Consider the following 23,875-nt stretch of genomic DNA (forward strand, 5'->3'; position numbering starts at 1 on the left):
GCCAAACCCTAAACCACAACAAGTCAACAACCTTCCTACATCCCTTCCCCCACCATGAAACAGCCTCCTCCCTTTCCCCCCAGTTTGAAGAAGACAAGGATCAAGCTCAACCGCACGATCGCAATCCTTAATCACATGCTTATAATTAAAGCTCCAATTGATTGTCACAAGCTGGCTTCAATCAACACCCAAAAAATTGGAGAAATTCAATTCGTTATAAATCCATCAAACAAAATTGATCCAATAAATAAAATCCATGACAAAAGAAATGCAAATCGAGTGAAAAATCAATAGGAAGAACAAGAAAAAGAAAAAAAAAAAAAAAAAAAAAAAAGAGAAAAAAAAAATCAAATTGAAGAAGATAAAATATATCACAAGTCTTGCGGAGGGTTGTTGGGGTAGAGGCCACAGGGAAAGGAAGGGGGGTCGGCGACGGTGGACACGACTCGCCGGGGGTGGGGGGAGACCTGGGTAGCGGTTGTGGCAGGGGAGGGGTGGCTTGCTGGTGGTGGGGGTGGATGTGGTAATTATTTGTTAAACACTTGAGTTAATTAGTGGAAAATTGGACATTAATTAGAAGAAATGGGGTGGGAAAAGGAAAAAAAAAACATGTGCAAGGCATATGGGAGATTCAACGCCGGAAATAATGTAGTCAACGTCGGAAAATAGCCCTTAGTTGTTTTCAACAAAAAAATTTTAGAAACTGGTTTTAAATTGGCAAGAAATTTTTTGAAGGTTTTTTTGGACAAAATAGTTGCTTTAAAAGGTATTTTCTAACATTTTACATAGTATATTACTATACATAGTATAAGCTTACAAAAAAAATTAAATATATATATATATATATATATATATATATATATATATATATATAATTTTTTGCAAATGAGCTGAAATTATATTTACTTTTTCCTACCAAAAAAAAAAAAAAAAAAAGGTACTAATTATGTGCATATGAGGAATTTTTTGGTTGTTCTATCCGGTTCATCTTCTAGGCTAATCCGAATTCGGTATTTAATGGCCTCTAAGGATCTCACTTCTTTAATTGATCTCTGCTTTCCCTATCACTGTGGACAAATTTACAAGACCTACAAGCCAGAGGAATTTTCTCTAAACAACCAAATTATAATGTTGGATAAGGTCCTACTACAGTATAAAATAGGCAAAGGAATATTCTCTTACACTTTGGGAATCTCTCAAAGTACTTTCTCAACTCCTACCTATAAAATTAAAAAATTGGACGAACATTTAATTTGATTATTTTTAGTAACTTCTTATTATACAGAAGAATCTCCAATTATAAAGAAGATATCCAATTATACAGTAGTGTAAACAAATGCCCCCTTATTAACGTAATATCCGATTTTAGTAACTTCCAAAACAACGTTGTTCTAATAAGGGAGGAGCGAAGCTGAGTATTTAGAAAAAATGAGTCTTATGTATTTAAAGAGTGAAATAAACTGCATCAATTTATCAAGTTGTTCTAATAAGGAGGCCGCAAATTGCATCGTTGATACAATGTGCCAGTCTCTTGAAAATTCAGTGACAAGAAAGCGAGAGAGGAGCAAGAAGTACAGTGATTGCTGCACAAAGAATTTAGATTGTCTTAGTAAACTCACCATTCCAGTAACATCTGCATTTTCAAGAATCAAATCAGGACTCGATATTTTACACAAAGCATCTACATAATGCAGCAAAATCTATTGCAGAGGTATTAACAGATGCCGTATCTCCAGCATGCTGGTGATCGCCTCAGAAACAAACTTAGAGACAATATAGTGTCTACTTGAGGTAGAAACACCAGCACTTCAGACATACGTCTTACATTGACAGAAATAAAAAGCCGGTGATGTACAACTGGAGGGAAACACCCCTCTTGATTTCAAGTTCTTTGTTAATGAGATCGTACAAATACAAAGAATGTGAGTGAGCAGACTCTGGCTTAAATGATTCCAGTAGCTATGCTAGAAGTTGCGTTGATCTTCAGCGCATTCTCAGGGATATAAGTTGCATCTGTTTGCAAAGTGCAAATTCAAATAAAATTTAGAATGTATCCAGCTTGAATAGCTTTTCTAATTGCACACACAGACAAACTGAAAACAGGGACCTGTTTTACCTGATGCTAATAATTTTATTCAGAAAAATACAAGTATAATAAATTAAAAAGCAATGCTTTCCAATCTTTCTAGAGGTCCACAATCTTATACTTCGTATAACCACAATAATAAAAAATAAAAATAAAAAAAAGGGCCCGTAACCTGCAAGTTCTAAATGCGTATACAGATATCTTACACTCAAAACAAAGTAAAACAATGATCTGTAAAATCAGATAAACATAATAGATAGATGCAAGTTGTCTTATATGATCAATCATAAAAAAAAAAAAAAACTGTAACCTTTAAATTTTGAATGCGTATACAGATAACTTACATTCAAATGTTGTCAAAAAATTTATAAAAAAAAAAATAAAAAAAAAAAAAAAAAAAAAAAAAAAAAAAGCTAAAAAGAAAATTTATATTCAAAACTAAGTCACAAATATGCCCAAATCAGATAAACATGATAGATTGATGCAGGTTGCAAAGTTCCAGCTTACCAGGAAAAAAGGGTAAAAACCTCCAAAACAAGGCAGATTAACTAAATTGTCTATTTACCAAAAGACGAGATAATAACTGATAACCTCTCACCCCTCCTCCTCCTCCCCCCCCGAAGACGAAACAAGGTTACCAAAAAGATGATTCACATTAAACTCTGTGTCATGATGGATGGAGGGAATTTCCACCCATGGTAAAATTAATTTCCATTTTCTTTCTACTCTTAATAACTAAGAAAAGGAGGGACTGGGAATAAGAATTTAATTTCTAATCTGATTTCATTGTTATCAAAAGGTCCTACAATTGGACCATGATAATCGATGAACACAAAAGACAAGATAGCTAACTTCTGCAAATCTCCATAAACAAGCCATCAATGGATAAAGCAGAATACAAATAGTTCAATCATTTAACCGTAAAATTTGACTGGAATATTGTTCTCTCTTACATGCAAGTTCCACTTCCATTCTGGAACACTTTAACAATTGCACACCTGCCCCTTTAGATCTATGTTCATATTTTTTAAATAATAACACTGTTCATTAATTTGAAACAATAAACAATGAAAGCGAGCCATACTTTTCTGGCTTGTTTGGATAAGATTTGAGGATGGAAAGGGATAAAAGGTAGGGGGAAGGGGAGGGAGGATTCCCCTATTTGGATAACAAAGAAGACGAGGGAAGGGGGATACAGCAAAGGGATTGCAGGATCTCCAAATTCTACTGATCATCTCCCTTGGCTCCCTTGATCTGATTCAAGCAATCCATTATCTCTTCTTTCCACTAGTCATATCTTTTTATCGGATGTGTTCTTCTCTCTTACCTACCTCCAGCCAGGAATGCCTATGATCAACATCTTCCCAAATTGCATCTGGCTAACTACAGAGGATCCAGCTTAGGTATGGGTTCTTTCTCCAAATCCAAATGGAGCTCCTAAGCTGCGAGCCCCCCGCCCCTATTGTCGTCTACAGATGTGCTTCTTTGATGAATGACCTGCTCTTGTGTAGCTTCTTTTGATTGACAAACTTCTAGGCTAATCAATAATCTCTCTTTCGCAACTAAGTTGTTCCCCATTTATCAGCCTATCCTATTGAGTCTGGACAAGAAGCAGTAGCTGATGCATTTGTTATCAAATTCATTCTTCTTCCCAATTCTTCTTTAACTTAAAAAGAAGCCTAAACACAAGGTTTGGGTTCACACTGAGATGCTGCCTTAGGAAGAAAAATCCCAAACCAGCAAAAATTCCAGAAAATGTGGAATTGTCTGATTTGAGATCCTAGCTACAAGCAAAAATAGACTTGCAGCCTGAACTCCCCTGTTTAGATAGCTAAGAAGATGAGGGAGGAGTTTTTCTGATCATGGAAGGGAAGGGTAATAATATAAAAATTGATATTATGAGGGAATTCGTCCTAGTCTGTCCCTGTTATAGAGTGAAGTCCTCTCCAACATCAATCAGCAACTAAGTTGAATCAGTTCCATTGATTCACCATGTAACGATTTACTACCAATAATCACAATAAGAAAGTATTTAAAGATGAAAATCAGATTGAGGGAATGCAGGAGGCTTTTTAATTGACGAACAAGGAAGTTTCTTACAAACTGGCCTGAGGCCACCAACCTCCACAAAGTGACTTTAGGTCACTACTCTCACAATTCATTCCCTACACAAAAGCTACCTAAGCCTTATCCTTCTTCCCCTTTTTATATGAACACACTATCATAGCAATAGCTTTCAGAAAGATCCTACCTACCCTTGCAAGCCTTTGTCTTCATCCTTCTGAAATTGTTGCTCCACTACCTCTCCTTCCCACGGAGGCTGAGCATCTTCGCTCGTTGCTCACCATCAACCAGTTCGTAATGTTCTAGTAAATTTCACTCTCTCATGATCATGAGTATTTATTTGTTTTCACAGTCTATCATTGTAACCCTTGTAATGATAGTAATGGCTTTTCAATTATTATTATGATCATGTATGAGAGAGGGAGAGAGGGAATAGAGAGAAAATTGGATCATCCAAAGTGGAGGTCTTGCTACTATGCTAGATGATGAGTCGGTCAAGGGTGAAGAAGAGAGTTTTTCAACAATGAAATCGTTGAATCCTTTTTACTACCTCCGTTTTCGAAGTTCGACTCACTATTCATGAGGTCAACATATTATAACTTTGACTACATTTCATGATTTATACTTCATATAAAAGAAATAAATTAACATGTGGGATTTTATTAGATTCACCTACAGATAAATTTTCCAATATCATTTTTAAAAATTTTAATGTATGCATAATCGAAGATATTAATGGTCAAAGATACACACATAGTGGTGAACATGTGTAGACACCTAAAAATGTTTCCTCAAATCCAAACCCGATGATGAACAACCTTTCACCGCCATTATTGGTTAGGTTGAGTATTTAATCTTTGGAGTGCTTAAATCCACGTTCAATCTCAATACATTTCAAAAACCAACCCAATTCCTAGCCCATTTTCACAAACCATAACTTATTTTTCTCTTTTCGTGCCTTTAAACCCAAAATAATTCATTTCGTGTCCTTTACAATCATTCTTTTTGTGTCCTTTTTTATAAAAACGTTTAGATCAGTTTATTTTGGTCCATAATCTGGGTCCAATGATTAAATATTTGGATGGAGCTTGAAAAGAGCTTTCCATCGATATATTATAAGCCCAAATCCGAGTTATAACGAATAAGTTATGGCCAAAATACTAAACTAAGTCCAAAACAAACCTAAGCCCACCTTACCTACGACCCAATGATCATGTTGAGGGTTCAAAGGCTTTAATCTCATTCTTAAACCAATTAGGATTAATTAGAAGCTTCTATATGTTTCTAAAATATCTTAATTATCCTTTTTGAAAAGATAAGATTAAAGAGTTTGAAATTTAATAAAACTCTTCTTTTTGAAAGTCCTAATTCTATTCAAATTGAAAGACGTTCAAAGATAGTCAGATAAGACATAGATAATGTTTGACTAAATCTTAGATGGTTGGATAGTCCTTGAAATTATCTTTCCAATGATATATTATAATATTAATTCCGAGTTATAACGAAAAAGATATGAATGAAATACGAAACTCTATCCAAAACTGACACCGTCCCACTATTTCGTCCATATCTTTTATTCTACAAAATATTAATCTGATTCTAATTGGATTAGAACGTAGACTTCAATAGCTTTCCAACGACATATTATTTATCTTATTCCGATTTCTGGATCAAAAGATATGATAAAAACAAAAACCGCAAAAACTGCTGTCTATCGAGTTTTATTCCGATTTAATTCGGATCTTATCCTAATTCTTCGACCCTTCTTTTTTCTCTATAAGTAGAGGTCATATTTCCCCTTTTTCAATTATCAACAAGCTTGATCATCAAATCATTCTCTCTTCCTCTCTTATACACCAAAAATCACTCTCTCTACACCAAAAATCATTCTATTCTCCCTTTTTAACCTAATTTCTAGCTTCCCTATTCTTCCATAACACATCCCTTAAGCACTCCAAGGAGTCCATACTGACTTGACCCGATGTTCCGTCCTTAAACCAAGGCGTGGAAGGTATAATTAACTGAGGGTTTGGACCAAATCAACTATATTTTGTATTTAATTTAGTTTCCATTTGATTTATATCTATTGAAAACAATTTATTCATGATGTAGCAATTCAAGGAAACGTGGAAAGTGAGTAATTAATCGCTTAATTACTCTTATTATTATTCTTATTGCTAGTATCATGATTAGGATTATTATGATTTAATTTGACTAAAGTTGTTATGGTAAATTGCTTCCGGTATAAATATTTGTTCTATTGTTTTTGTTGATCACCATATTGCATGTTTAAAGGGGATATGTAATTTAAAATCACGCCTAATAAGATAATTTGGACAACCGGTTTAGGTTCCTTTAATCTTGTTATTAAATCAAGTTATCACGATATTATAGAATTATGTGTTGCATTAATATTCAACTACTTTAGCATAATAATAGTTTGGAGCAAATTGAATTTTTGTTTGCATGCCTTTGAGATCGCAGGAATACTTTTCACAAGGCCAATACGCGCAAATGTAACTCCATGACTTACTTCGTACCATCATCCCCGATCCTCCTTTCGTGGTTCTGAACCATATGGAGTTAATAATCTCATGGATTATGAATGGGGTGTAACCTTTACGGGCCAATCGTTGTGGCCTTCGTTGTCCCTTAATCATGGTCGCCTTAAATGATCCGTGAACGGTTTACAAGTTCCTTAAAAACTTGTTGGCGGCTCCCTACTTTCTTTGTCCCTAATCGTATGTCAATTCCCACTTCCTATGAGTGCCAAGCATATTCATACATGCTTTTACGTAGGCGCACTTCAAACGACGCCTACACCATGCAAATACAAAGTAAATCGAACTTCCAAGAACGGAGGGAGTATAGTTTTGGGTCCCATTTTGCAGCCAAATTATTTCCTATTTAGGAGAGATTAGTTTCTTCAAGAATGAAGGTAAAAATTCTCCAATTCCCTCCCTCCATTCCCTTCTCTACTTTTTGCTATCCAAACAACGAAAAAGTGTTCCCTTCCTTTCCTTCCCATGTCCCAATCCATGTATCCAAACAAGCTGTTGGTGTCATAAAACAAATCATATAACTTTCCAACTGTGTTGAATTTCCAAACAAATGACAGTAGCCAGTAGGGGAGAATTGTAAGAATAAGCCAACAAGTGAGCTTGACCTCTTCCCACCAAAATCAACGCTGAACTAAAATTTAATTTATTTATATGACTAAACTTAGCACGCTTACGCAGTATTTTGCCTTACTTTTCACCACAACCTTCAACCTTCATAATGAAGAACATCAAAGTTTTCTGGAATGACCTGGCCTTCAACAAAGATACGACCAAGTCTAAAGATATTCCAAAGCAACGCAAGTGTAAGTTCAATCGAAAAAGAAGACCAGGGAAATCCAATAAGGCAAACAATAAGCCTTATATAAGGCAGGCTTACATTAATTTTATTATAAAACGGTCAATTTAAGGGTAACTTTGACAATTTTTATGCTAACTTTAATCCCTTTAAGAATAACCTCTAATTTGTAATGAGTTTGATTGTATTATCATGTATAACTTCTAACGTATAGATGCTATGAAGGCTAATAAGACTAATCTAACACAATATCAGTATTTTTTAAGGGAAAAATTTATGAGAAATTAGTTACTCTTGTAGTATAACTCCGCTAGCTGCCAGTCCCAAGCCTAGATAAAGGAGGAGGGTTACGGTAAGCCAGTGACAACCAGTGTAAAACATGTCACATCGCTTGGCATGAGCCACAATGATTGAGAGTAGTACTAGGATGGGTGACCTCCTGGGAAGTCCTCATGTTGGTTCATGTAGCCGACCCCACTAATGAGATTAAGGCGTTCAAGGCGAAGAAGAAGAAGAGTCACTCTTGTAGTATATAAAGGTAACGTTAAATACTTTTAGAATAATTTTAACCCATCTTACAATAAGTTAATGATAGTCCGCCTTAATCAAGAATTTGTGTAAGGAAAAAGAGAATGACATTCTATAAGAGGATTCTAAAAGAAATATTAGTAATTTCAAATAATCGACAAGCTCAAACTTCTATCCACGGGGAAGAAACAGGAGCGATAACAGAAGAACAACAAAGACTTCTATGCTCACATTGAATGGCCAATAACAAGACAAAACAGCTTTGAAATTTGAAGAAACAAAACTAAACTACATCAAAATTTGATTAGCATACTAGCATCAAGCCCAATAGCTTGACTAGAGGTTTAGACATGTTAAGTGAGCTTGCATAAGCGTATTTAAAAACCTTGATTTATTTCTACATTAAATGAACTAAATGGAAGTCGATGTGTCTAATATACAACTATTGCTAACCCTATAAAACTAATGCTTGGAAAAACTGGTTTATTAATTTGAATCACAAAATTTTTTGATGAACATTCTGATATGATTTTGCTATGTCAATAGATTTCACAAAATCTTCAATAATAAACCAAATTAGAAACGCTAGGTTGGGCGAATAGCCATCTCACCTATTCTCATAAGTTTTATCACAAAACCTTAAACTTTATTTATCTAAATCACACACATAAAATAACGTCCTTATAGAATATTCTAAGATAAACAAGTTGAAAAACTCTGAAAAAAGGTGCATAAAGTGAGAAAAAAAAAAAAAAATCTAGGTACATTTTAAGAGAGTTTTAAGAGAAATCCAAGAATAAAATTTAAGAAAGTTTTAAAGGAGGGAAAAATTGACAAAAATAATCCCAACTATCGCCCATTCGCCCAAAATAATCCCAACTTTGGATTATTTTTAAAAAAATCCCAACATTGGGGGTCACTCGCTCAAAATGAACCCGAGTGACCGATAACCTGTTATAAGGTTTTTTTTTTTAAATTTTAGTTTTGAGTGACATGTGTCAGCACATTATAGGTTGGAAAAATTATTATTAAAAAAACAAAAAAAAAAATCCCACAACCAATACCCATTCAACATTACCGGCCGGCCACCACATGTCGATAGCCCCAAATCTCGCCGGCGCCCAGACATTCCTCCTCACGCTGGCATCGATGCACTCCACCCTCTAACCCAATGAACCACCACCCAAAACGATAGTACGGCAACCCGAAACCCCAACTACGCAACCCCGAAACCTAAAAAAACCCTCCCTTACCACGTTAAACCCCAAATCCGGTCCTCTAACACCCTCGGAACCTCCTGAGCGACGGAGTTCCGAGGGTGGGGGACAGCCAGATTTGGGGTATAAAGTGGTGGGGAAGGGGCTTTATAGGGGTTTCGGGTTGGGGATATGTGAATTTCGATTGGTGGGTTCAGCGTGAGCCGTGGGGGTTTCAATTAGTTGTTAGGTGGTGGGGAAGGTGGTCGACCTACTGGTCGTGGGTTGGGTTGACTGGCTGAGGGGGCTGTTTTCTTTTTTTTTTTTTAGTTTCTTATTCTTTTAAAGATTTTTTCATTTTATTTTACAACAAATTAAATGGTGACACGTGTCATCTTAACCTGTTATAATAAGTTAAGTGACTGGCTAGGATCATTTTGAGCGAATGGCCGTCAAAGTTGGGATTACTTAAAAATAATCCAAAGTTGGGATTATTTTGAGCTAATGGGCGAAAGTTGGGATTATTTTTGTCAATTTTTCCTTAAAGGAGTGGTAAAAACGTATAAATAAATAACATAATGTTTTGAGAAAACTTTATCCAAAGAAATCTATAAAGTTTATACAACACGAATCGAATTAAACTACAAAATAAAAAAAAAAAAAATAAAAATAAAAAAAACTGCTTTAAACTACATAATGGAATGATCTCTCTCCAAACCTTAGTCTTTACCATAATCCCTTTTCACCATTCTTCTATGAGCATCAATAAGAAGAGTAAAAAGAGATCCCTAAGTGACAATGAGGAATATCACTAACCTTTTAATATGTCTAACATGCCTGTCATGAGACTAAGTTTATCTAATCGGAATCATTAAAAATAATAATAATAATAATAATAACACATGTAATCATTGATGTCATTACATTGCTATTTTGTGACTTTCTATTGAGCATCCACGCAAATATGGAAAGGTGCAATACTTTGAGAATGTTCCCATTCCTTCATCCCTATAAGAGATGTCATGACTTGCATCAGGACATGAGGAGCGAGCCTTAACATTGCGATGAAGACCAAATGCTAAAACTCCAAATTAAGAGCTATTCCTTCATACACCATTGATCACATACCTCTCCAATTACCCTTAATACACCCTTGACTTTCTCATCTTCTACTTCTCAAAGCCGAGAAAAAGATGATATTGACATTTCCCAAAAGCCACCAATTATCTTTATATAGTTCTTTTCTTTTAAATGAATGACACGATTATACAAAAACAACAACAAAGCCTTATACCCAAAATGATTTGGGGTCGGCTAACATGAATTGTCATAAGGAACCGTGAAATATAGAAAAAGTGAACATAACATAATAATTCGTTGAAAGAGTTTGAAAATAAGTGAGTAATGTGAGAAAAAGAAAGAGCATCCAAGTTAAAAAAAAAAAAAATAAATAAAATAAAATTAGGGAGTTTTAAAGGATAACTTAGAATAAAATTCAAGAAAGTTTTAAAGCAATGGTAAAAACGTGTGAATAAAAAAAGTTTGAGAAAAAAAACTTTGGCAAAGGAAACCAAAACAGTTCATAAAACACAAATTGAATAAAATATGGTGTCCTTAGATGGTCGACCACCTTAAGCAATTCTCCCTCATCTTGTGATGTAACCCCTACTTTCTTCCTTATTATCTCATTCCTCAACCGATCCTTTCTAGTTTGGCCACAACACACATCTCCGCCACATTTATCTTATGCACGTGGCAATGCTTTTCAACGCAACATTGTATACCATATAACAAAGCAGGCCTTATTGTTGTTTGGTAGAATTTACTCTTAATCTATGGGGCATGCCGGGATCACATAAAACCCCGTCGCACTCTTCCACTTCAACCAACCTGCTTTGATCCTATAAGCTACATCTCCATCCAATTCTCCATCATTTTGAATAGATCCCAGATATCAAAAGACCTTAGAACCTTAGACAATCATCTCATTCAAGGTGATCACCCCTACCTCACTGTTTCTCACCCCACTTAACTTACATTCCAAATACTCCGTCATAATTCAGCTCACCTTCAAGCCACGAGACTCCAAAGTCTATCTCCATAATTCCAACTTAATTTCCACACCTTCTTTGTCTCATCAATCAACACAATATCATCAGCAAATATCATGACAATGGTATATCATCTTGTATTGAACTCGTACATCACCATAGTATATCATCTTTAAATGAATGACTCGATTTTTTTTTTTTAAAAAAAGGTGTATTTTGCTAGCTTGATTGTTGTCCTATCTATTTTTTTACTTTACTAGTCATTTATAATTAGGTACCTCAAGGTTTCTCTATGAGCTTACTTGTGCAGATTTTTTTTATGAGAATGGGCAGCACGGATGGTAGAATAATGATAGGATATTTCAACAAAGAAAACACCAAGCTCAAAGAACCACCCCCCCCCCCCCCCAAAAAAAAAAAAAAAAAAAAAAAAAAAACCCCGTTTTCTATGCCTAACAAATGTAACTTCATAAAAATTCTTTTTGTTTAAAGAAATGTATGAAACTATGTTACTTGGACTCTTCATTTCAACAAAAAAAAGTGCCGTAATTCCAACAGTCTAACCTGGGTATAGACACTAAAGCACATCATTTGGGGTCAAATCATGGAAACCTTCAAAAATAGCAGATTTTGACACTGAAAGTCTCAAACACGTTTTAGCACAAGAGTCTTAATCACATGCATCTGAAAACATAAAAGGTCCTAATAAAAAAAAAAATGGAAAATTCTAGATGGTGACCTCCAATTTTGCAAATTCCTGATGGTGAAAATTATTTTTTCTGAAATTCCATGGTAACCCTATACTTTTGATTACTATGTAACCGTTACCTTACCTTGTAAAATTTGTCAAATATCACTTTTTTTATATCAAGATGGAGGTCACCATCTTGGTGTTTTGAAAGTATATATCAAGATGGATTCAACAAGATCTTATTTAACTAGATCCTATTTAACTACTACGCTTGCTCTTTCATGTTATACTAACTAACTATAGATAAGTGATTTAAGAATTTGTTGAAGAATGTGAGTGGGTGTAAGATAAAGTAAAAGAGAGAATGAAAAAAAAAGTGGGTTTGTATTAACAAAGGTAAATAAAGGAAGTGAGAGAGTATGGAAAGGTGTAATTATTGTGGGGTTTGGAAGAGTGACATACAAGAATGACCTAAAAGGGAAAGTAAGTAAAACAAAAAAGAACAGAGGAGGGAGTAACTTTTTCCTTTTGTATTAATCAAATTATCACAAAAAATGGTCAAATGAAAGTTATGTTACAATTGAAAAAGAGCTGGGAATTATGTCAGTTGGTACTTGGTACCATGGAACTCGTCCAAGTTAAAAATTAGCAATGGAAAACGTATAACCTGCACTCTCAGTCCCCAAGAGCAAAAAAATGCAGGCATTTGAGTGTTTGAAAGAGAGGGAGAGAGAGGCCCAGTCATATAAATGCAGCACCATAAGTACAAGATCAAGTCTTTCTTGACAGTTCATGCAACATTAAGAAAAACACAAAGTTAAAGTTACAAAGAATTCCAAATGAACCAAAGATACAAGGCATGCAATAAAGGGAGCACCACACAGCAGCAGCTAGCAATCTGGCAGAAATTATACAGTGGGCAAGATGATTTATAGTCATAGAGGGGGCTTCAATTTTAATTATACTAATATAAAGATTACCTTTCTCCTTAACATAAATCTGCAAGGTATCAAGTGTAATTATGCCATCAGTCAATGGAAGCAGCTCAAGCTTGATCTTGGCAGTGGATTGAGAAGGAACACATCTGATAAGACCACAGTACACCAATGTCAAAGCCAAACTCTTACATTACAGCTTAATAAGGTAATTAAAGCCCAGATAAAAACCATAAAAGCAGTTTGGTATGTACCCTAATGGAACTCGACTATGCAACCATAAGTGAGTACAGCTCAAAGCAGTTGTTGGAATGACATCAGAAACTGGAAGACCTTGCTGATCAGAAGAGAGAGACTGTGCACCACTTTGTTTGTTATTGTCCTTAGAACGAGTTACTGTGCTTAATCTTTGAGTTGTAGCAATTCCCCTAAATGGGCTTGCTGGTGATGATGGTGTAGAATTCAGTGACAGTACTGAAGGTGGAGGTGCAACAGATGCTGGAGCAAGTATAGTCAATGTAAGATTTTCAGATGTAAGGTTTGATGCCTGAAGGGTCAATGCCTGAAATATTTTAAATCATCAGCGAATGCAATTCTTACTCAAATATAACAAAGATAATTTATAGTTGGTGTCAACAAAAGACCTGAACTGGCAGCTGAGAGACTTTTCCAGTAAAATCCAGAGTTTGGTTTGATATTTCAGATGCAACTGATATCATGAAGTCCCTTGAGATGCGTGGTCTCCAATCAGTGGGCTTCTTGAAAAATAGTCTTGATTCTATAGAAATTACAAATACTAATTAAAAGAACCATTACCAAAAGTAATCAAATCGGACAAGTTCAAAAGTTACAAGAATTACCAGAGTAGTTACAACGACATGATACCAGTATGGCATACTTGTGAGAAGTAGATGTATTCTTTGTTTCTTCAACAGCTACTGGAGGTAGCCGCATACTTGTTGCTTTGCTTCCAGATTTTGAATGCAACTTAGTAAATTTATCATCAGGTACCTTAGATTTCTTTAAGACTGAAATTGCTGGCTTGAGAATGAAAGAGTGTTCTTCACCTCTCCTGCAAAGAGATGATTATCCAAACATAAATTTGTTAACAATAAAATTGGCATAGCCATATATAGGATTTCAAAAGTAAAAATCTTATATGTGGCTGGTCACACCGTGTGGCAGGGGTTACTTTGTTAGCGTAATAGGGGTTACTTGATCAGTGTTAAAGGGGTTGCTTAGTTAGTGTTATAGGGGTTATTCGGTTAATGTTATAGGGGTTATTTTGTTTTTTTATAAGTGGCCACACGGAGTGGTTAGCCACACATAAGACGAGCCGATTTCAAAAATATCTATTTTCAAGAAGGTAATATCTATTTTGGCAAAATTTTGGTAGTACTTTTTCATGTAAAATTTATTAAAAATTGCATAACCTAATGCAATGCATAATTTCATTTTTTAAAAGAGTTTGTAATTACTAAGCTACTAAAATTTTAAAAATACAAGTAAAAAAAAAAAATGGAGTCAATCCAAAACCAAAATAATCATTTGCAACATTTTTATTATTATTATTATTATTATGATTAAAATTTACATTAACTAAACAATCAGGCACAAAATTACAATATATCTTTTTTTTTTTTTTTTTTTTGCCTCTGTTTAATGTTGTTACACAAAATGTAGGGGGGAATTTTTGAAATCAAATTTGTTACTCAACTTAAAATTTTGGGCAGTGTCAGGTTGGATTTGACACACTTTTTTCAGGTCGGGTTGTTTCTGAATTTGGGATCCTAATTTCGCGTTAAAGACCCAATTGTTATCAGGTTGATTTTGGATCTGATCAAAATATGCCGGAGGTAGCTTGTTGCAAGGAAGGAAAGAAAATATGAGCAACTCAAATTAACGGCTAAGATGCTGTTCAAAAAAATTACATTAAAGAAAACCCCCCCCCCCCCCTTACGTTCACAGCTAGATGTATGTCAGAGTATATCATGGGTCAAACTGTCAACCAGAGGAAAACAAAACACCTTTGTTTCCCTGGGTCTGCTACACAAAAAAGTCGGCAGTTATGCTAATGGAAGGGCATGTTCAAGCTATTAATAGCTTGGAAACAGCTACCGCAGTTACTCTAAACCAGCCCTCCTGAGGCCCCTGCTTTGATGACAATGGAAAAGGTTTAGAGGTCAAATTACATGGGTCACAAAATTTGTGCACCTCTGAAAATGATTACCGACTTCAAAAGAGTTTATAGATTTATTATTTTTTAGCTTTGATAAGATCATTGACTTAAAGAACTAAAGAAAGTTTCATTGTATCCCCATGTCCACCACATGCCTTCAAAGACTGAAACACGTATAGAATAGAAGAGCACAAGGAGAGGGCATGTTCAAGCTATTAATAGCTTGGAAACAGCTACGGCAGATACTCTAAACCAGCCCTCCTGTGGCCCCGACTTTGATGACAACGGAAAAGATTTACAGGTCAAATTTTATGGGTCACAAAATTTATGCACCTCAGAAGTTGATTACTGATTTCAAAGGAGTTTAAAGATTTATTATTTGTTAGCTTTGAGGAGATCATTGACTTAATTAAAGAACTAAAGAAAGGTTCATTGTATCCCCATGTCTACCATGCCTTCAATGACTAACACACGTCAATTTCATTAATTAAATATACCTAAATCCTAAAACCCATCGAATGAATCTCCCTCATATTTTTAAACCCCGTCTTTCCTCTCTATTTAACATTTTTCATCAATACTACCATTCAACCAAAAAAAGTAAAAAGTGAATCTGACAAAATGAGAAACTTCTTCGACGAAAAAAAAATAAATAAACCTCCTCCTGGCTCCTATTAGGAAAGAGGGTGATGTAGTGTTTGATTAATGCGGAACAAGTCAATGAAAAATAAGAACGAGAAAAAGCGATAAGAAAATGAACAAAGAAGACACAAGAATTTACGTGCTTCGGTCAAATTAGATAGTTGGGGATTCAAGAACTTGTTCATATAATGACGAAAAACAACGAGAATATACAAGGAGTCCTAGTTTTAATGCCTCTCTAGGGTGTGATCTAATTACCTAAAGGGTCTTTTTATAACATAAGAAAACCCTAAAGTACTCCCCAAATATAACTCAATTAACCGTCACAGAAGAAATATAAATTTAGGAAACATTCCATAAAACACGTCGTGCTTAAATCAGACTAAAAATGCCTCACTCGACAGCAGACCTTGGCTGAGGCAGAGGCTCAAAATTCCTCAGGTCGAACACCAGCAATTTCCAGCTTCGTCAGTTCATCATAAAACAGTCATAACTATCTCGTTTTTTATCAGAATTAGGCATACGACCAGTCATAGGAATGCTCTTGAAACAAGCTATTACCTCCAACTTAAATCACCTCAAGATATAGATTAAGAGATATGTGCATTCAAAGTCAGCCCTACCAGATTTCAAGTCACAATAACACCTCCATTCCTAAAGGTTCGACTCACTTTCAGCTTTGGGGTCTATCAAAAAGTTCAACTCACTTTTACTAGTTTTGAAACCCCACATTATCACTTATCCCCTTTACCCTGCAATATTTCCACCTTTTCACTTAATCTCTTACTTATCCACCTGTTTCTTACACCCACCCAATTTTAAACTCCATCTCTCTTACTTTATTCACTATTTTCTTACATCCACTCACTTGTTCCAAACCTTTAAAGAAACAAGAGTCTACAATAATTTTGTTGAAAGGGAGGGAATACATAAAATTATGCATGTCTTCTCACAAACAACTAGTGATGGTAGCAAGGTCCTTTATCAAATAAAAATAGCTACATCTGCCAAAATGTTAATCTATACCAACATACTGTCGACCATAACAAAGTACAAAAAAAATAAGGAGATCACGATAGAGAGTGGATTACAATTGTGGGGAGGAAAGCCATGGTGACTTGATGAGGGAGATGAAAGAAGAATTGGTGATGAAAGAGTACCTGAGTTGTAAATTGGAGGATAGAAGGGAGGGAGAGAGTAGGTGGTGCAGTGGCAAGATTGTTGGGAGGGAGAAATAGTTAGTGCATTTAACTTGTGGTACTCTGACAAAATTTCCACAAAATTTCAAAAATCAAACAAACCTCTTGGCTATTACCAGGCTAAGGTAACATATACACATCTTCTAGTTACCTAAAGTGAATGTGTAGCCTCATCAAAGGCATTAAAGCAAGAAAGGCCTGAAACAAAAGTCCTTGAATTTGAAATTCCTAAATAACCTTATTGCAGACAGAAAAAAGAAAAGAAACAGATGAATGTATAACTAAACAACCACACCAGACGTGAGAAGGGGCACTTCATGATGAGTCCACTTCTAAGGCCACTAGGAGAACAATTTTTTAAACAGGTAAAGTTGTCACATAAACGAGCTCCACCAGAGAGACCAGCCACACAAGTGCTTATCACAGGACAGTGCTCTACCCATAGTCCCAATACTACAACACTTGAATAAATTTCTAATACCTCAACCCCTCACCCCTCTCCAAGAAAAAAGGACAAAACTGGCAAATTAGAGACAATGTAATTCTATTCACTATACAACCAAAATTAAACAAGCTTCAAAGGATAAGAACCTCAGGGCCAAATTTGGCAGACTATGATCATTTCCAGCTTCAATACATGCAATTGGAACAGACAAAGGTGGACCTGCTTCATTTGATGCCTCCTCCAAGATAATAGTTATAGCATCTATGTATACAACGATATCTGGAACATGTGCTGGACATATATTCTGCAAACAAAAGCAGAATTTTCAAACCACCTGTAATAACATTATGGGTGAACCCATTTATTATACACATATAAGACAAAAGCTTGACTGTTAAAATAGACAACTTACCTTTATCTGAACACAAAGCAAATCATCTGTATTGCAGTTTGCAGCAAATGAGTGGATATCAACTGGTTGAATGATTTCAAGCTGCTTTCTCCACCTTCTTCCAGGTATATAAATGCCTTCCAATCCGCAGCAAACAGAGAACCTTTCAGGCTCTAACGGAACTCCTCGGAAGGATAGCAGACCTTGGCATCCAGTTCTCGGACTCTTCAGGGATTTTTGTGACCCAAAACGATTCCAATCTTCTAAATCAACATTTGGTTTCAAAGAAGCAGTAGAGCCAGATGGTGATGCAGAAGGTGTAGTATTTTGTGGTAGTGACGACATAGAGTAGCTTCTAAAGTGGTTAAAAGAAAAAAGCTGTGAACCACTTGAAGCAGAAAAACTCGTTTTGTGGGACGAATTAAGTAAAGGTGGGGATAAAGGTCGATTTACAGGAAGCTGAGAGTTGTCCAAAGGAAGCAACCATTTTAACAATTCCCCACAGGTATTATGCTCTTCTTTAACTGGCAAATCACTGTCTAAAGCCGTAGGTCTATCATCATGTTTCTCAAATTGAAGAATCTCTAGTGTAGGATCTCTCAAACAATCAACACCAACATTCACTTGTAAAAGAACCTGCATCCTTCCAAACAAGAATGGGAATAAGAGAAAATAAGTGAGATAAGAATAAGAAAACGAAATGTCAATTTCAGTGCAAAATCCATATAAACATAACAGAATAGATGTAAGCACAAAAAGTAAAGATGTAAGCACACAAAGTGAAGCATGAATAGGACAGTAAGTTGGTAATCATACCAAGACAGATATAATTAGCGCATATAAGGAAATGTTCAAGAAAATTCTGCCTCAAGCGTAAGAATTTTACAGATTGAAATAAGTCTTTCTTTAGCAGCCTAAAAACACTACATAAAACTGAAAAGAAAAAGCACAAAATCGAAATAAAGGCAGAAACTGCCTATATTTCAAGCAGCAAAATTAAAGTTTCGCATGTATCATAGGGCATACTGCTGCAGCCTGAAATGTCCAGACAATTAGACTCATACAAACTCAATTGCAGGCCAAGCAAAACTATAATATCATCTAGAATCAACAAGAAACATAATTGAAGGATTGAAAGTAGTATTATCAAATGCAAAAAAGAAAAAAATATTTTTAAAAAAAAAAGAAAAAAAAAACCTGGAATATTTAAAGGTCATGAAATTTGCCCTTATATGAGAAGATTGTTTTAAACCAAAAAACTTTTCATTTCCTCAATTTTATTTACAGTCATATTGTCAAAAATTTATCCATTTATAGTTTTATACTACATCAGCAATACTTCACCAACAAATTTACTAATATTTTGTACACACATAAATTTAACCAACATCAACCACAAACTACCTCACACTGTTGGCTTTATAATATCCAATGAATAGGAAATACTAATTACATAAAGGTAATGCAGCAGCATTTGTTTCTGATAAATACTTCTTGAAATTAGGAATCATAATGACATGCAAATGCAATAAGATTTTTTGAAACATACCACTATATCTCCATTAGCGAGTGAACAACACTTAATAGAATTTCTCGCCACACCACCAGAAGCCCGGGCATCAAACCTACCACTATCAATTACTGCACTAATAGAGGTTCTTGAGCCTGCAGTTTTATTGTTATCCATACTATCAGTGTCATCTACCGTATCAGGTTCTTCTATTGTGCTTCTGTCTGACCATAGAAGCTCTCCTGCCTCAGCAATTCGCACAAAAAAATGGGATTCCTTAAATCTCTGTAGCAAAGTTTGCACTTGTCTTCTATGATTCTCCATTCTAAGGTAAGACTCACTAGCAGATACATCTACTTGATGCCTATTTACATTCTTTGCATCCACATTATCATCAAGCTCCATAGGCTGAGCTCCAGAATGTGGTTCTTGTTCTGCAATACTTCCATTTTGGTCCTTGGGACCTTGTGCATAACCATTTTTGTTCATCAGAGCAGCAACTTTGAATGGGGTTATGATTTCAGTGTCTTGTTTGGATGCAGACAAGCATGCTAATATATGTACCTGTTCCCCTGCATTGTCAGGTATGGGCTTACACTCAGCTTACAGAATGTGCAAACAATAAAATATGCGCATAAGAATGGAGCGAAGCAGGAAATCAAGAGGGATGGTACCAGGGAAAACAAAAGAACGGTCTAAAGAGTGAAATGATTGTATATCTGGAGCACCATCCCAATCATCAGGCAGTTTCTCTGCAGATCCATACTAGGCATTAGAAACAATGTGGATCAAGAACAATTTACAATCAACAAATAGTACCCTTTTGAATCGACTATTTGACTCATTTAAAAAATACATACACTATCCAGCCCATTAAGCATGGTAATAGCATGTCAAATGGTTGCAAAATCAACAAAATAAAAAGCAAAAGCATAAGGGCATATCAGAATTTGGCAAAGAAGACAAATGTACTCATGATGGGTATGACCTTTAACATTAGCATGAAAAAATTCAAAGAGATTGACTGACAAGAAATTACAAAGTCAAAATGTGGCTCTTGTTGTCAGTCAAATAAACGAAATGCACAAACCAACCAAAGCTTGGAAGCAAATGTGTAATGTATCTAAACTAATAATTCTAGTCAGTGTGAGTAACTGAGCACATGACAGATAGGATGTTGCATTGAGCACGAAACAAATTCAAAAAGAATCTTAACAGGCAATTGTTCAGCATTGTATATCAACGGGCTAAATTACAGACCTCACGTGACAATGGTCTATTTCCTATATGTAGCGAAGTTGTCAATAAGCTCCCAACAATTGTAAGGTCTATCCAACCCTATTTAATTTTTTCCAATGAAGAAGTTAACAGGGAAACTTATAAATGATCTTGAAACAAAATTAACACAAATGTCACCATTCCACACCCTACAGTAAAGTTCTGTTCCCCTGTGACAAACTAGCTTTCGACACAATAGGGTTTTCAATTCCCAAACCACATAACTTCGTTGCGACAACAAAAGTGATGTTTCTAATCTTCTAATTTACTCTTGTATACCCTAAGCACTGGCAAAGTTTAAACTCTACCTCGAATTCCCCCAGTGGTATACGCTACCTGTGCTGCATTGGGAATAGAAATAGGGAACCAAAATTTCCCAAAACATCTACGAAATGGTTATGATAAATATCAACATACTTGAAAAGTATGCAAATCAGATATAATGTATTATCTTCACTACTAATAAACATATTAGTATTAGGCAAAGGCAAATTGCGAGAATATAAGGTTCGAACATCAAGAAGAATCTATTGATCAAGGTAAATAATCTAAAGAGTTGCTTTCCATAAGGATATGGGGACGTATAAACCTCCAATATAGGAGAAAATGCAAGTATGTCCATTATACATTCGGATGTATCACGCACACACCACCCGCTACATCCACACTAGCTCATTCAAAGTACGGTGCATACGAAACGAAAATTAAAAACTAAGATCACGGTAGCAAATAAATCCAATGACACAAATAATCATCAAATGCAACAATTCAAATTGAAAATAAAAGGAGAGAGAAATCAACATACTATGAGGAATTGTGATCCAGCCTTCATCATCCATAACATCAACATGCTTATCAGCAAGAGGAGCAAAATCCTTACTAGATGCAGAAGAAATCATTTCAACATTATCAGCAGTAAGCGAATCACGATTACTTGTACCAGAATGATCCACTGAATTCGACTTATTTTCCGCAATCAATCCTTCTAATGTCGTAACACTTTGTGACGGAGTTTTCTTCAGCCACGGCGATACCGGCGGGAGTTGATCGGCGGTGGCTGCTGGTGGTGCTGCGGCGGAGCTAGGGTTTTGTCCCCGCAGCAAAAAGTTCATTGTTCTACTTCCACCACTGTTCTGCAATCAAATTCTATTCAAATCAAAATCAATATCAAATGAAATCATCGCCATTTTTGTTGACATTGAAGATGGATTTGGAATTCAAGCTTACCTCGATTGATCTTCGTTGAATTATGAAGAATTTAGGGATTTAATTGCGATTAAATTAAGGAATTTGGTAAGAAACTGATTGAGTTATCTTTTGTCAGTGTTTTGGTGTGAGCTTAGGGCTTGATTCGATTTGAATATTGATCGGAGGAGAGAGAAGGTGGAAGGCATGGTGCCGCGCGATCTATCTTCTGCCGTTGGATTTAATCAAACGGTTATCGGCCGTTGATATGAATTAAGGAATTTTGCTATTTTTTTCTTTCGCTTTTCAAATTAGATGATACATTTCTTCGAAAAAAAAATTAAATATAAATAGATGATAGTATGATACCATTTTGATTTTCGATATGAAAAAATAATCACATACGTAGGTACGCAGCTTTGATTAACCTTTGTGATATATAAATACACATACTCCGTAGTTATGTGGGATTTGATTAAATTCTAAAATGGATACTTTCAAACTATTATTTTTTTTGTTTAATTTTTACTTATCTATAATTGAAATTATGATTGGTTTCAAAAAAAAATAAAAAAAATAAAAAAAATAAAAAAAAATAAAAAAAAAAGAATTATGACTAAATTTGTATATTGAAAATGTGATAATATGAATTGTGTCATCTAATTTATCACGGAGAATAAAGTATACATGTTATATTATTTAGGGAAAAGTCTAGTGACATTCAAGAAACTTTGCAACTTGGAATTGCTAATTGAATGCATGATAGATTAAATCATGGAATAGATTTATTATAAGGTTAATTTGACATCACCGGTGCAAGACTAAACCAAATATCACCAAATTGAAGATCGAAAAGTTGAAAATTCAAGAACCTAAGTTTGGTGTATTTTAGGCTAAGATTGAGATCTAACCAAATTGACAAAAAGATCAGAAAGTTGAAAATTCACGAGACCCGAATATTGGAGTATTTAGGCTAAGATCGAGACCTGGCCTAATCGACAAAAAGATCAAAATGTTGAAAATTCAAGACCCGAGATTCGGGTAATTAGGCTACGATTGAGATCAGACCAAATCGACAAAAACAATCCTAACCCCAACTTGCGTAGTTCGAAACGATTTTAGACATTAATCAATACGAAATCATCAATAACTCAATAACTTAATTCTAAAATAGACACCGTGACTGACACGTTTTACATCTTGGTGCTGTTTTATCCCTCCAAAACTCGCCTTCCCTTTTTAACCAAATTTTTTTGTGAATATTTGATACAAATATTATAACATCATTTCAAATCTTTTAAATTATCTTTATGACAAAAATATTACTTTTTATTTGGTGTTCATAATTCTTCCATACACATTTACCTAAAATATTATTATTCCAACTCATTTTAAGTTATCTGATAAACGGAGTAAAATTGGTTCATATTAGAAATTACTTTAAAAAGCTAATACTCATAAAATTGGTTCATATTATTGATATTACAGAAATTACTTTAAAGCATCACTTTTAATTGTTAGATATAATTATTTTTTACAAAAAAAATAATAATAATAATAATTACACTTATCGTGCATGGCACGGGCCTAAGCTAGTACTTTTTATAATTATACGAAGAAAACTGATTGTTCAATCCTTTTTCAAAAACCTAACAGAAAATAGAAAATGACATAAAATCATTACAACAAGTTGAAGGAGAAAATTAATCATGTAAAGTTTTATAGGCATAAAGTAGATTCAACCCGATTGAGTGGATCGGATGGCGAAAATTTACATCTAATGGTTTGAAAATCAGATTATTAGACTAACATATTCATTTTTTTAGTTCGAAGCAATTTTAAAACTCCCCTAATCAGGTTGATCGGATGGCGAAAATCTACATCTAATGATTTGAAATCAGATTATTAGACTAACATATTCATTTTATTAATTAGTTTTCGAAGCAATTTTAACACTCCCCTAACTAAATGTACTCAAACACATTAATGCCTTAGCTTAATGTACTTGTATCTCATTTACCTTGAAAGACTATCTTGGTAAGGAAATTAAAGTGAAACTTATTTTTACTTAAGTATTATTACACCAAATTATTAAAATTTCCGTTGACTTTTGTTTTTTTTTGTTTTTTTTTTTTTTT

The 23,875-nt window shown here is 34.8% G+C and overlaps 1 protein-coding gene across 2 annotated transcripts; it reads right to left on the reverse strand.

Annotated features, from left to right (window-relative positions):
• Nucleotides 1-1,418: 1,418 nt before the first annotated feature.
• On the reverse strand, nucleotides 1,419-21,904 carry LOC145601852 (uncharacterized). 2 transcript variants are annotated; one of them, XM_081657929.1, is made up of 11 exons: nucleotides 21,780-21,904; nucleotides 21,358-21,685; nucleotides 19,949-20,026; nucleotides 19,314-19,846; nucleotides 17,786-18,400; nucleotides 17,520-17,677; nucleotides 13,769-13,980; nucleotides 13,553-13,686; nucleotides 13,163-13,470; nucleotides 12,954-13,057; nucleotides 1,419-2,013 (listed from the first exon to the last, which is right to left on the reverse strand). In XM_081657929.1, exons 2-11 carry the CDS (start codon nucleotides 21,662-21,664, stop codon nucleotides 1,943-1,945), a joined length of 2,520 nt encoding a protein of 839 aa, XP_081514055.1. In that variant the 5' UTR covers nucleotides 21,665-21,685; nucleotides 21,780-21,904; the 3' UTR covers nucleotides 1,419-1,942. The 2 variants fall into 2 exon arrangements, with proteins under 2 accessions (XP_081514055.1, XP_081514056.1); XM_081657930.1 differs by having other exon boundaries at nucleotides 21,358-21,698; nucleotides 21,780-21,896.
• Between the last annotated feature and the right edge of the window lie 1,971 nt (nucleotides 21,905-23,875).

This window comes from Chenopodium album, chromosome 21 (assembly GCF_948465745.1).
Source record: "Chenopodium album chromosome 21, dcCheAlbu1.1, whole genome shotgun sequence".
NCBI classification, from domain to species: Eukaryota; Viridiplantae; Streptophyta; class Magnoliopsida; order Caryophyllales; family Amaranthaceae; genus Chenopodium; species Chenopodium album.

Bases quoted from the DNA above. Each gene is read 5' to 3' on its own strand.
- LOC145601852 (XM_081657929.1), bottom strand. From the start codon at position 21,664: ATGAACTTTTTGCTGCGGGGACAAAACCCTAGCTCCGCCGCAGCACCA. The intron at 19,847-19,948 runs GTACCATCCCTC...CTGACAATGCAG, and splicing joins CCGTTCTTTTGTTTTCCCTG to GGGAACAGGTACATATATTA. The intron at 18,401-19,313 runs GTATGTTTCAAA...GGAAGGATGCAG, and splicing joins TCGCTAATGGAGATATAGTG to GTTCTTTTACAAGTGAATGT.